Source organism: Aulonocara sp. 'chitande type north' Nkhata Bay, linkage group LG23 (genome assembly GCF_057382095.1).
Source record: "Aulonocara sp. 'chitande type north' Nkhata Bay isolate Kocher_YH1m ecotype deep benthic linkage group LG23, A_spYH_male_GT1.1, whole genome shotgun sequence".
In the NCBI taxonomy this organism is placed as follows: domain Eukaryota; kingdom Metazoa; phylum Chordata; class Actinopteri; order Cichliformes; family Cichlidae; genus Aulonocara; species Aulonocara sp. 'chitande type north' Nkhata Bay.
This window is the reverse complement of record NC_141365.1, coordinates 2,887,228-2,900,538: the sequence shown is the minus strand read 5'-3', so window position 1 is coordinate 2,900,538 and position 13,311 is coordinate 2,887,228. Positions and strand designations below refer to the sequence as shown.

The following is a 13,311-nucleotide window of genomic DNA, read 5'->3' as shown; positions in this document are numbered from 1 at the left end:
ATATCTGTATATCTGAGAAATACCTTCTAGCTATGCTTTGCATTCTGGGATGCAGCAGAGTACACAAGCTGTAGTAACTAGCTGTAAAATGACCCGAGGACTCATTTGGATGAGCGGCGATGTTTGGTCAGATGACCACATTTGTCTTTCGTTTATTTACTTTTGTTGCTCTCGCTGCAGACACATCTGGCCAATAAGCAGACTGAATGTTTGGTTTGTAGCAGCACATTTGGGTTGCTACGAGTGCAGATTTCTTTGTGTGAACAGAAACCAAACCAGACGAAAAAGCTAAAAGTCGTGCAAACTCGTGCATGATTTGGATCAGAGTAAACAAACTATTAGAAGTCAAAAGTTTAAAAGCGTTCAGCTCTTTTTTTAGACTTCCTCTGTAAATAGTTTTGGCTGCTATCAGTTTTTTCTCTTCTCAGCCTGAACAAGAATAGCAGAAAGAATGAAAAGTACTCAAATCCATAGACTCCAAACACAAGATGGACTCTACTCATCAAACTGTGGGACACTTTTCACTCATTGGCTAGCTACATGTTACTGTAATTTTAAAAAAGGACCACGATGTCTTATTTAATACAGTTTTAAAGGACAGATTCAACCATAAACTGAGGCCATAAATCAGGGAAGCACTTCTACGATAGTTTACTCTTCACACCCAGACGTCTGTCTTCCATAAACAGTCTATGCTCGTGTTAGACAGTTTTGGTACAGTCCACAGAAACACATGGTAGTGTTTGTCACTACACGACTGGGACAGACCTTTGGTTGTGTAACCCAGTGCAGAGTCGCTGCAGTGGAAACACAGTGACAGAAATACTGCAGATGACTCAAAACACATGTAATGCATGTGATGTGTGTGTATATATTTATTAGGGGTGCAACGATATTCGTATCGATATTGAACCGTTCGATACAGTGCTTTCGGTTCGGTACGCATATGTATGAACAATACAACATTTGTAATTTATTTTATCAACTTTCCTTCTGACTATGCTGTCTGTGTTGAGCGCTCAGTGAATCTGTGTTCGACTACTCCGCCTAGGCTGCACTGTCCAGCGCAGATCCACTGAGCGCTCAACACAGACAGCATAGTCAGAAGGAAGAGCGCAGGGCAAGCTAGCGAGACAGAAGTTAAGCTCTCCTTGCAAGATGGACCTCCCCCACTCTCATTCAGATCTGGCGTTTGGAATTATTTTGGTTTTCATGTGAGGTATGACCCTGAAGGTAAGCGCGTCATGGACTAAAGTAAAACAGTATGTTGGATGTGCCATGCAATGCTCAATTACATTGGTGTGAACTAGTGTGTTAGCGCAGTTAGCTCGTTAACGTGTTGGCCGTCTAGCCCCATGCACGGGGCGATCGGCGGTAGCTCGTTAACGGAGATTTGCCGTGTTGTGGCGTTAAGGTCATTTCAACGAGATTAACCTGAAAGCACTAGTGGGAACACAACGAATATGACTGCACATTTACGCCGACATCATCCTAGTGCAAAGACAAAAACAACAAGCATGCTACTAACTTTAGCCGAGTCATTTAGACAGCTGTCAGCACATGATTCTCCTTATGCTGCTGAGAATATAGCCCAGAAGAAGCGGATAGTATAGCTTTTATTTTGGAAAGAGACATTTCTCTGTAATAAACTCTCTTTTCCAAAGATGAGTGATTCCTCAATCAGATACAGGGCTTGCAATATCGCTAGCCCGACGTCCCGGAGCTAGCGATTTTTTCAGTCGGGCTACCAAAATCTATCTCTTCCCTGCCCGTCGGGCTATTGTAGGAAAAATATATGTCAATGCTTTTGCATTCTTTCAGAAATGTAGCTGGGTAATTATGTCATTGGCATCGGTGAGCCACTGTCAATATGTGACATATTGAAATCGCCTTTGAATTTGCGCTTGTTTTTTTGCTTTCACTTTGCAATGACAGCACTGATCTGTGAGTGATGATAATTTGTGCACCAATTCCTCTGACATCGTCTTATTAATCGTTAGCTTACTATGCAAACATGACAAGTGAAATCTCCCGCAGCTTAAACATGTGAGAGGCTGATCGCGCAGAGAATCGCTGAGATTATGTGAGTCCGTGTGTAAAAGTAGCAGTATATATATTTTAGTTCTGCTGAGCCAAATAAGACAGGTCGGGGTGAAGAAGTGACAGCCAAAGAAAAGCTTACCACAAAACGGAGAAGTTATGACAAATGAGACTATAAGGCAAAAAGAAAGTGCAGCTTTATGGTTTCATGGACAAAAGAATTTCTGTGGCTGCAATATGACGAGCTAAATAACCAGGGCTGCACATAAGTGGTCCGCAGGTGCGCATTCGCTGTCAAAATAAAAAACGCGCACAAGGGTTAGGGTTAAATTTAAAAACTGTACTTTTGAGTTAAAATATATATTTATAATTTTAATAAATGACAAATTAAAAAGGCATGAACATTTTTTTGTATTGAAAAAATATCGAACCGAACCGTGAATTTTGTGTATCGTTGCACCCCTAATATTTATGTAGTGTAGTGACAGACAAGTCTGGGAGAAACAGCCAGAGGTGAATATAACAGATAGGATCCATATTTTTTAACTTTACTTGGAGATGGATCCGGAATGAGGGCGACTAACCAGTGAGATATGAGCTGGTGCTTTTGCTGCAGCCTGTAGCAGACTCGAGTGTTTCAGCCACTGTGAACGTGGGAAAGCTTATTTTTTTGAGTGAATCGAGGGGGGTGTGTGTTAAAAGAGTGTGGGAGGGGGGCTGTGTGCTGACAGCTGGCTTCTATAAATAAATGTCGCAGGCAGGAGGGAGACGAGGGTAGTGAGAGAGAGCTGGGGGTGAGGGGAGGAGACGGATGGGAGGGCTGATGGAGATGTACTGGAGACTTAAAAGAACGTGGACAGTGTCATGACTTACTCAGCACGCACCGTGTCTCAACCAGTCAGCAGCCCCGGCTGGGGATCGTGTGCCCCGCCCCCCGCGTGCTGCCTGTTCTTCTGAACATGTAACACATAATCTCACATCTGTGTTGCTCCATCAGCTTCTCGTCCTGTTTTGACTCGTGCGTGTGACGCAGACAGACGTCAGACCCAGAAAACAGCAGAGACACAAAAAAGCAGGAGAAGAAGGATAAAAAACCTAAAAACGGGAGTAAAAGTTAGAAACAGCAGCGTCATGCAGGAAAAGCAGAAACCAGAACGCTTTCTAATCTGCAGCCACGCTCGCTCCATTAATTTGTCATGTATGTAAAAGGATCACGGAGCCGTAGACCAGCAGCTCGGTAACAACTGATTGAGATGCAGCGTATCACTGACACAGCCAGCTTTCACTCTGCTGCCTCCTGTTACCGTTTCATTGCTTTCCAGCGCGTGTGCGTGTCGTTTGTGTACGAGGCGGTGAGCTGACTCTGGTTTCCTGTCTTGGCGCAGCTGTGCAACACTAAGCACTTGCCTGTCTGATTAATTTACCTGGTGCACTACTTCACCTACGTGCTGTGCCTTTGTCCACGTCTCTATTAGTTCGACGGTCACAAGTGATTCCTCCCTTTCATTCAAAATTAATCAATTATGCTCATTTTTAAGAGTTTCTGCTGCCGCGACAACAAAAGGCCTCACAAAGTGGTGGAAGTGAGTTTGGGGGAGGGCAACCAAGAAGATAACACAGGCTCAACGTGAGTGGGTGGGTCGGTTAGGTACCGCCTACACGTGTTTGTCTGATGAGGAGCCTCTTCACCAACTTCCTCTATTTCTGCTTGAAAGCAAAGCATTAGCAGACTTTTCTGGGGACTGGCGGTCATGTGCTGCTACTGTAGTCTGCAGAGGCGTGCTGAAGCTCGCGAGCTTCACAGACTGCAGGACGTCGTTGTTCTCCAAACCGTGCAGCTGACCTCTCTTATTTAACGAAGGGCATTTCGACCCCTGCACATTTTTTAGTGTCTGTTCAGTTGTTTGTACTTTGGTTTCATTCTGCACTCAGTTGCCAGATTATTAGGAACAATTAAACAAGCATATGATAGCCTGGCTGTAAACTGCAGTGGAATGAATCCTCAACATGCTGGTTTTACTTTTCAGTCTAGTTTTGAAGTGCAGAAGTTAAACAGATGTTTTATTACACTGTATACAAATGTGAGTAAATTTAGCACTGGCTGTGTTCGTTTCATGCCGTCCATTCAAGCATAAAAAAGGAACCAAACTATTTACAGACAACTTAACAACTAACTAATTGTGTGTTTGTATTTTTTTTTTCAAAAAAATGGCATGATGTGCAGTGTGTCCTTAAAGTTGTGGTAACTGTTTGTGGACGTCGTGTCCTTTAGAAATGGGGAGCAAAGACCTGATGCAGTCGGTCACGGTCAGTGGATAGTTGCTGTCAAGAAGCCATTCTTAAGATAAGGAAACAGGCAGAAAAGGCTGAGGTTTGCCAGATTACAGCAGAACTGGAGTGAAAATGAGTGGAAATAATAATAATGGAGTGATGAAACCAAATTTGAGATTCTTCGGCTCAAATCATCATCAGTATGTACGGACGAGGTGAGGAGAGATGCACACATCTGTAAAACATTTCAGTAAGAGGTGCTGGGGATCCAAATTATGGACGTAGAAAAGTGCCATCAGATTTTGGTCCACCTGACTGGCAGCAGCTTCAGTGTCAACATTGCAGTCATGCCAAACACGCTGCCAGTGCAGCGAAAGCAACCAGTGGAAGAGGATCAGTCATGGATTGGCCTCATCCGGTCAGAGAAGATGCCTAACAGACTTCAGACGCTGTTAGGAACAAAGCTGGTCACACCAAATATTGGCTTTCAAGCAAATTGCATTTTTGCCTTGCATACTGCATTTCCATATACTATTGCACATTTCAATAAATCGCTGTACCTACTACTTATTCACAGCTCGAGACTTTTGCACAGCACTGCACCTGCAAAACTCTCAAAGCTTCATGAAGCTTCATGCATGAACTGTTTAGCTTACTGGCAATAAACTTGCAACTCTGTGCAAAATATTTGAAATTAATTATTAATTATCTTTCTCAGTACTTGCAGTGCAGCGCAAGACAAGATCGATTCTCTAAAATGAATTATGGGCAACTAAACGACTTCCTCAGCTCTGCAGCCTCAACGTGTATCAGCCGACCGTGAGCAGAGCGAGCAGCCATGTTTGCCTTCCCAGACTCTCACTGCATGTAGAATAGATTTTTTAAAAAGCGTCAGTTTCCAAGGATCTACCCAAAAGTCTAGAAACAGCTCATTTAATTCTCAGCTCGACTTCCTCTGGTGTTTTTTTCTCACCGTCTCTCTCTCTGCTCTCTCTGCAGCCTCTCGGACAGTGGTGTAGGCTGCTGCCCAAAGATGCTGCCAAGATGCCAGAGAGCGCGTGGAAGCTGGTCTTCTACACCATGTCCTGGTCCTACAGCACCTACCTGCTCTTCTTCACCTCCTACTCCTATTTCCATGACCCGCCCTCTGTCTTCTACGGTACGATACACAACACTGATCACGTGTCTTCTGTAGCCTGTGCTAACTGAATCCTAAGCTCTTCATCATACAGGATGCTACAAAACCCGAACAGGCGATTTTTAAGTCACAATTCTCTCAGCACTTTAACTTACACAGATACCGAACCTCTCAGCTCAGAAGCTGAAGCCATTTTAATCTAATGAAACAGCAGGAGCGCTGCCTAATCCTGTGGAGACACTGTGGGGGTAAAATGCCACCTTGAGTCCTCAAATAGGCAGATATTTATAAGATAAGATAAGATAAGATAAGATAAGATAAGATAAGATAGAACTTTATTAATCCCTCGGGTGGGTTCCTCTGGGAAATTCGATTTCCAAAAAAGCACAGCACCGACAGAAGTTACAGAGTTATACACACACACATATATATAAATACAGAGACAATATAAATAAAATATACGAAGGGGATAAATAGAATAAATAGGAATAAAAATAAAAATACAAGTGAATTGCACATTTCAAGTATTGAGTCTATTGCACTGTTGACTATTTACAAAAAGTATTGCACAAGCACAAGGTATTGTACAGTGAGGTGAAGAGGCACTACAGCTTAGTTGTCCCCCCTCCTTTGTCCTCCTGTTTCCCCTCCCTCTCCCCTCCAGAGAGGAGTTAAACAGTCTGATGGCGTGTGGGACAAAGGAGTTTTTAAGTCTGTTAGTTCTTGTCTTGGGGAGAAGCAACCTGTCACTGAACAGACTCTTCTGGTTGTTTATGGCCGTGTGCAGAGGATGCCCAGCATTGTTCATAATGTCCAGCAGTTTCTTTAATGTCCTTTTCTCTGCCACTGTCACCAGAGTGTCCAGCTTCATGCCGACCACAGAGCTAGCCTTCCTGATCAGTTTCTCCAGCCTGCATGAGTCCTTCTTTGCTGTGCTGCTCCCCCAGCACACCACAGCATAGAAAAGTACTCCAGCAACCACCGACTGGTAAAACATCCTCAGGAGCTTCCTGCAGATGTTAAAAGACCTCAGCCTCCTGAGGAAGTACAGTCGGCTTTGGGCTTTTTTATACAGGTGCTCTGTGTTGCATGACCAGTCCAGTTTATTGTCCACCCACAGCCCGAGGTACTTGTACTTGTTGACCACCTCCACCTCCTCCCCCTCTATCTGAACCGGCAGTGGACCTTCTCTGGACCTCCCGAAGTCCACAACCAGTTCCTTAGTCTTTGAGGTGTTGAGTTGCAGGTGGTTTGTGTGACTCCATGCGACAAAGTTCCTCACCAGACTTCTGTACTCCTCTTCCTGATCATCCCAGATACACCCCATGATGGCTGTGTCGTCTGCAAACTTCTGAATGTGGCATAATTCAGAGTTGTAGCAGAAGTCAGAGGTGTACAGGGTGAAGAGAAGAGGGGACAGCACAGTTCCCTGTGGTGCTCCTGTGCTGCTGACCACAGTGTCCGACGTGATGTCCTTCAGCCTGACGTACTGTGGTCTGTCGGTGAGGTAGTCGGAGATCCAAGCCACCAGGCAGGGGTCCACCTCCATCCTGTTCAGTTTTTCCTGAAGCATACAGGGCCGGATGGTATTAAAGGCACTGGAAAAGTCAAGAAACAGGATCCTGACCGTGCCTTTTCCCCCATCCAGGTGTGAGTGGGCTCTGTGTAGGAGGTACAGGATGGCATCCTCCACTCCGACACCCGCCTTGTATGCAAACTGTAGTGGGTCCTGGGCATGTTGTACCTGTGGTCGGAGGAGGTTGAGGAAGAGCCGCATAGCAGCGCATGCAGGATGTGGTTCTGGTTTATGCATATTTGCAGCTTTTAACTGGTCACCTTTTATGGTTCTTTAGGATTTATTGTAGTTTTTTTATACAATGCAAAAAGCATATTTATTTACTTGTTTATACAGACCAGTATTTGTTAAAATAAAGCTATCTATTAATAATTTATTCATGTTTTCCGAGTTCTGCCCCACCGTTTACAATAAATCAGCGGCAAATTGTACTTCATGGAGAGCAGCGCCGCGGCTGAGACCCTGTGTAGTGCTCATCATTGCATTGCTAATAGAGGATAGATGCACACTGGGGATTTCACATATAATTCAGTGGTGCCTTTCATAGTCTCTCAGCCTCTTCTATCAGACACAGAGTTGTCAAGGCTCCTGCGCCGAGCTCACAAAGGCTAGCTGACGGCGCCAGGTTCGTGTTTAATCGCTGCTTCGCTTTTAATAGCTGTCAGCCTGAGATGTGTGCAGAAGCTTTATTCCTCTACAAGGCTGGACTGTTACTAATGGAGGGAGGAAGGGAAAGAGAGATACAGCTACTGTGAGAATTTAGGAAATTAGTCGAAATCAAAGTGCAGTGACGGGACTGAGGAGGAGGAGTGTATCGCTGCCCCAAAGAGATGAGAAAAGCTTTGGTCCCCAGTAGAGGGGAAAAAAGGCTCCAGTTCCCATGCCTCCCCCTTGGCAGCTCCTCTGTTGTGATGCAGCTAGCGGCCCTCCTCTCAATGTTTAATGACGGACGGTCCAATCAATGAACATTACACAAGGCCCCAACGTAACCCCATATCACTGGAGACGAGCCTTACTCAAACACAGGAGGAGAAAGTTTCCGTCCAACATCCGATAGGTTTCAGTGATATAAGCCAGGCTACATGCATTTAGCTCGTTTCTCACAGCACTTTAAAAACCCTCTGTAAAGCTCTCGGGGATAAACGCGATCGCTCCAGCTTCCTCCCATCCTGACTACCACAGCTGACCCTTCACTTCTGGTATCCCCTGGAAGTTATTGTCCATTTGCAGCGGGTTTCTTGCATATGTGTCACACTTAAATGTTGTTGAGCATCAAATATTAGCCAAAGATAAACATTTTTAAATGATGATTTCATTTATTAAGGGAAAAAAATCTTACCTGACCCTGAATAAAGTAATTGGCCACTTTTGTTAAGTCATGAATTAACTGTGAATGAACCATTAGCCACTGCCAGACCTGATAAATCAAGAACTCACTTAAATAAAACCTGCTGACTGAGTCAATTTAGCTAAAAGAGCTCAAAAAGCAACACGTCAACATGAGTCATTGACATCTATCAGTCTGAAAAGAGTTACAAAGCCATTACTAAGGCTTTGGACTCCAGAGACCCCCAGTCAGAGCCGTTATTAGTCACAGTTACAGTCACAGTTACAGTCACAGCTACAGTTACAGCTACAGTCACAGTTAAGGTTACAGTCACAGTCACAGTTACAGTCACAGTTACAGTCACAGCTACAGTTACAGCTACAGTCACAGTTAAGGTTACAGTCACAGTTACAGTCACAGTTACAGTCACAGTCACAGCGACAGTCACAGTTACAGCTACAGTCACAGTTAAGGTTACAGTCACAGTCACAGTTACAGTCACAGTTACAGTCACAGCTACAGTCACAGCTACAGTCACAGCTACAGTCACAGTTACAGTCACAGTTACAGCTACAGTCACAGTTACAGCTACAGTCACAGTTAAGGTTACAGTCACAGTCACAGTTACAGTTACAGCTACAGTCACAGTTACAGTTACAGCTACAGTTACAGCTACAGTTACAGTCACAGTTACAGTCACAGTTACAGCTACAGTCACAGTTACAGTTACAGCTACAGTCACAGTCACAGTTACAGTCACAGTTACAGCTACAGTCACAGTCACAGTTACAGTCACAGTTACAGTTACAGCTACAGTCACAGTTACAGCTACAGCTACAGTCACAGCTACAGTCACAGTCACAGTTACAGCTACAGCTACAGTCACAGCTACAGTCACAGCTACAGTCACAGTTACAGCTACAGCTACAGTCACAGTCACAGTTACAGTCACAGTTACAGCTACAGTCACAGTTACAGCTACAGCTACAGTCACAGTCACAGTTACAGCTACAGTCACAGTTACAGTTACAGTCACAGCTACAGTCACAGTTAGTTACAGTCACAGCTACAGTCACAGTTAGAGTTACAGTCACAGTTACAGTTACAGTCACAGTTACAGTTACAGTCACAGCTACAGTCACAGTTAGAGTTACAGTCACAGTTACAGTCACAGTTACAGCTACAGTTACAGTTACAGCTACAATCACAGTTAGAGTTACAGTCACAGTTACAGTCACAGTTACAGTCACAGTTACAGCTACAGTCACAGTCACAGTTACAGTCACAGTTACAGCTACAGTCACAGTTACAGTTACAGCTACAGTCACAGTCACAGTTACAGTCACAGTTACAGTTACAGTCACAGCTACAGTCACAGTCACAGTTACAGCTACAGTCACAGTTACAGTTACAGCTACAGTCACAGTTAGAGTTACAGTCACAGTTACAGTTACAGCTACAGTTACAGTCACAGTCACAGTTACAGCTACAGTCACAGTTACAGCTACAGTCACAGTTACAGTCACAGTTACAGCTACAGTTACAGTTACAGCTACAGTCACAGTTACAGTCACAGTCACAGTTACAGCTACAGTTACAGCTACAGTCACAGTCACAGTTACAGCTACAGTCACAGTTACAGCTACAGTTACAGTCACAGTTACAGTCACAGTCACAGTTACAGCTACAGTCACAGTCACAGTTACAGCTACAGTTACAGTTACAGTCACAGTCACAGCTACAGTCACAGTTACAGCTACAGTCACAGTTACAGTTACAGTCACAGTTACAGCTACAGTCACAGTTACAGTCACAGTTACAGTTACAGCTACAGTTACAGTCACAGTTACAGCTACAGTCACAGTTACAGTCACAGTCACAGTTACAGCTACAGTTACAGCTACAGTCACAGTTACAGTCACAGTTACAGTCACAGTTACAGCTACAGTCACAGTTACAGTCACAGTTACAGCTACAGTTACAGTTACAGCTACAGTCACAGTTACAGTCACAGTTACAGCTACAGTCACAGTTACAGCTACAGTCACAGTCACAGTTACAGTCACAGTTACAGTTACAGCTACAGTCACAGTCACAGTTACAGCTACAGTCACAGCTACAGTCACAGTTAGCGTTACAGTCACAGTTACAGTTACAGTCACAGTCACAGTTACAGCTACAGTCACAGTTACAGTTACAGCTACAGTCACAGTCACAGTTACAGTTACAGTCACAGTTACAGTCACAGTCACAGTTACAGTCACAGTCACAGTTACAGCTACAGTCACAGTTACAGTTACAGCTACAGTCACAGTCACAGTTACAGCTACAGTCACAGTTAGTTACAGTCACAGCTACAGTCACAGTTAGCGTTACAGTCACAGTTACAGTTACAGTCACAGTCACAGCTACAGTCACAGCTACAGTCACAGTTAGCGTTACAGTCACAGTTACAGTTACAGTCACAGTTACAGTTACAGCTACAGTCACAGTTACAGTTACAGCTACAGTCACAGTCACAGTTACAGCTACAGTCACAGTTACAGCTACAGTTACAGCTACAGTTACAGCTACAGTCATAGTTAGAGTTTAAAAAAAAGCCTCCACAGTCGTCTGTTTCATCAAATGTGTCACAAACAGTGTGGCTGAGTCATTCTTCACTCAGTCACCAGCAGATGCTGATGGTGTTTGACTGTAAATGTTTCTGAGATCTAGACGCCACCACAATCTGATCTGACAGATACTGTGACTCTATTTTTGGCCACAAATGGTCGACAGTGCGTTAAACCACATTTTGGCAGAGACAAACATGTGCCTCCATCACGTGAGCTGGGGGCCTGATGTGAAAGGCACGCCTCTGTTCCACCGCAGTGACAAATGCAACGCAGTCGCCTCTTCGCCTTTTATCTTGTGAAAAATTGTGCAAAGAGCAGAAGCTGTCTTATGAGAAGAAGGATGTAGATAGGATGCATGTGAGGAAGTTCAGAGGTGAACTTCTTCAAGAGGCTGCACGACTCTTTGTGTTTATTGGAAGATGTTCTGATTTCACTGCGCGTCTCGATCCAAACCGAGGTCATCGTGCATTTATCGATTAACAAAGATGTTGATGAGCGGCAGGTAGTCATGTGTTTTAGAGGCTTTAAGAAGTGCACACATGATTGACTTGTGCACGGATGTTAATGAGCTCTGGATTTGAATCTCACTGTCAGCTGAGGCCTTTCTGCATGTTTGGTTGACCACAGTTTAATGGCTTAAAATTACAAAGTGTTACAAAAAAGTATTACCAAAACAACCCCCCACAAAAGCTCGTTAAGACTAGAAACCCGTATCGCCCAGTGTGTGGTGTTGCTGCCCTGTAAACAGAGTATCTTTGTTATTTATGGTCGTGTTAAAGACGGCGTTGGCGACAGGAAGGGAAACAGTGAAGTCCAGAATAAAAACAAAATGCTTTACTGTACATCATTCATTATCTACATTCACAACCATGTTCTTAAAACACCTTCTTATGCAAGCAGGATAAAATTTCCCATCTGTCCCTGCAGACTGGAAGAGCGGTATGTCAGTGCCTACAGACATCGCCATCGCCTACCTGATCCAGGGCAGCTTCTACGGCCACTCCATTTATGCTACCATCTATATGGACGCATGGAGGAAGGACTCTGCTGTCATGGTGGTGCACCACATCATCACGCTGGCGCTCATCAGCTTCTCCTACGCATTCAGGTACTTTTTGTTTTTCAGCTCATTTTCTAACACAGAAGCACAAAATCACAGTTCATGAATGATTGTATAGTTTTGGTTGGTTAGTCGAAACACCAGTTTGACTGGAGGGTAGGAGGCAGAGTTTAGTGGAAACTAGAGCAGATGTGTTCGTTCACTGCCTTAAGTAAAATGCAAATTATCAGAAAAAAGTAAATCTGTAAATACGATTGCTGACAACATCGAGGGAATGACATTTATCACGTTACAGATGGCCCCGCCCCTCCCTGAGGCTGGCTCTGTCGGAGGCTTCTTCCTGTTAAAAGGGAGTTTTTCCTTCCCACTGTCGCCAGAGCTCTTGCTCTTAGGGGCTCATATGATTACTGTGGCTTTCTCTGTGTTGTTGTAGGCCATACAAAATGCTTTTGGGCAACTTTTGTTGTGATTTGGAGCTATATATATATAAGACTGAATTGTAATTGGACCGCTGACCTCTTCAGTGTTTTGAGGTAAAAAGGATAAAAAGCTATGTGGTGTGTCTAAATATCACATTGTACCGACCCAAAGAACAAAGACAACAGAGTGAATGTATAGAAAATGTAAAAGTCAAGTCTGCTTTCTTCTTGTCACCGAGCTCAGCATCTATCAGGATCCTCGTGCCACAGTCTGTGCTCTCTGCCCTCCAGATACCACAACATCGGGATTCTAGTGTTATTCCTGCACGACATCAACGACATCCAGCTGGAGTTCACCAAGCTCAACGTCTACCTGAAGTCCAGAGGAGGAGGCTATTACCTGCTAAACGACGTGCTGTCCAACTTGGGCTCTGTCAGCTTCAGCATCACTTGGTGAGAGATTTAACATCGGCTTATTTTCCTCAGCTGCTTGTTCTCCATTTGTTCTCCATCACGGTGAAGCGTTTTGTAGTCTTGACAGCATTATAATTATTCTGTCTGGAAGACGCTGAAGACGAGCGGATATGTAATACATTGTGTTCCCGTTTTCGTCTCTCAGGTTCTGGTTCCGTCTGTACTGGTTCCCCCTCAAAGTCATGTATGCCACATGTGTGTCCAGCCTCCAGTCCGTCCCCCACATCCCCTTTTACTTCTTCTTCAATGCGCTTCTCTTCGCCCTGCTTCTCATGAACATCTACTGGTTCTTGGTGAGGACACTGGTTTTGTCAAATGTTTCATTCAAACCCTGAAAGTCTTTCATTTTTGGACACGCCGTCTGATTTCTTTGCATTTCCTGTTTTCCTCC

The 13,311-nt window shown here is 44.3% G+C and overlaps 1 protein-coding gene across 1 annotated transcript in view; it reads left to right on the top strand.

Annotated features, from left to right (window-relative positions):
• cers1 (ceramide synthase 1) overlaps positions 1-13,311 on the top strand; it is a 36,956-nt gene that overhangs the window by 16,099 nt on the left and 7,546 nt on the right. The window contains exons 2-5 of the mRNA XM_086281635.1: positions 5,311-5,470; positions 11,895-12,075; positions 12,738-12,899; positions 13,066-13,213. Coding sequence (XP_086137761.1) covers positions 5,311-5,470; positions 11,895-12,075; positions 12,738-12,899; positions 13,066-13,213 — 651 coding nt within the window. The remainder of the gene's footprint in view (positions 1-5,310; positions 5,471-11,894; positions 12,076-12,737; positions 12,900-13,065; positions 13,214-13,311) is intronic.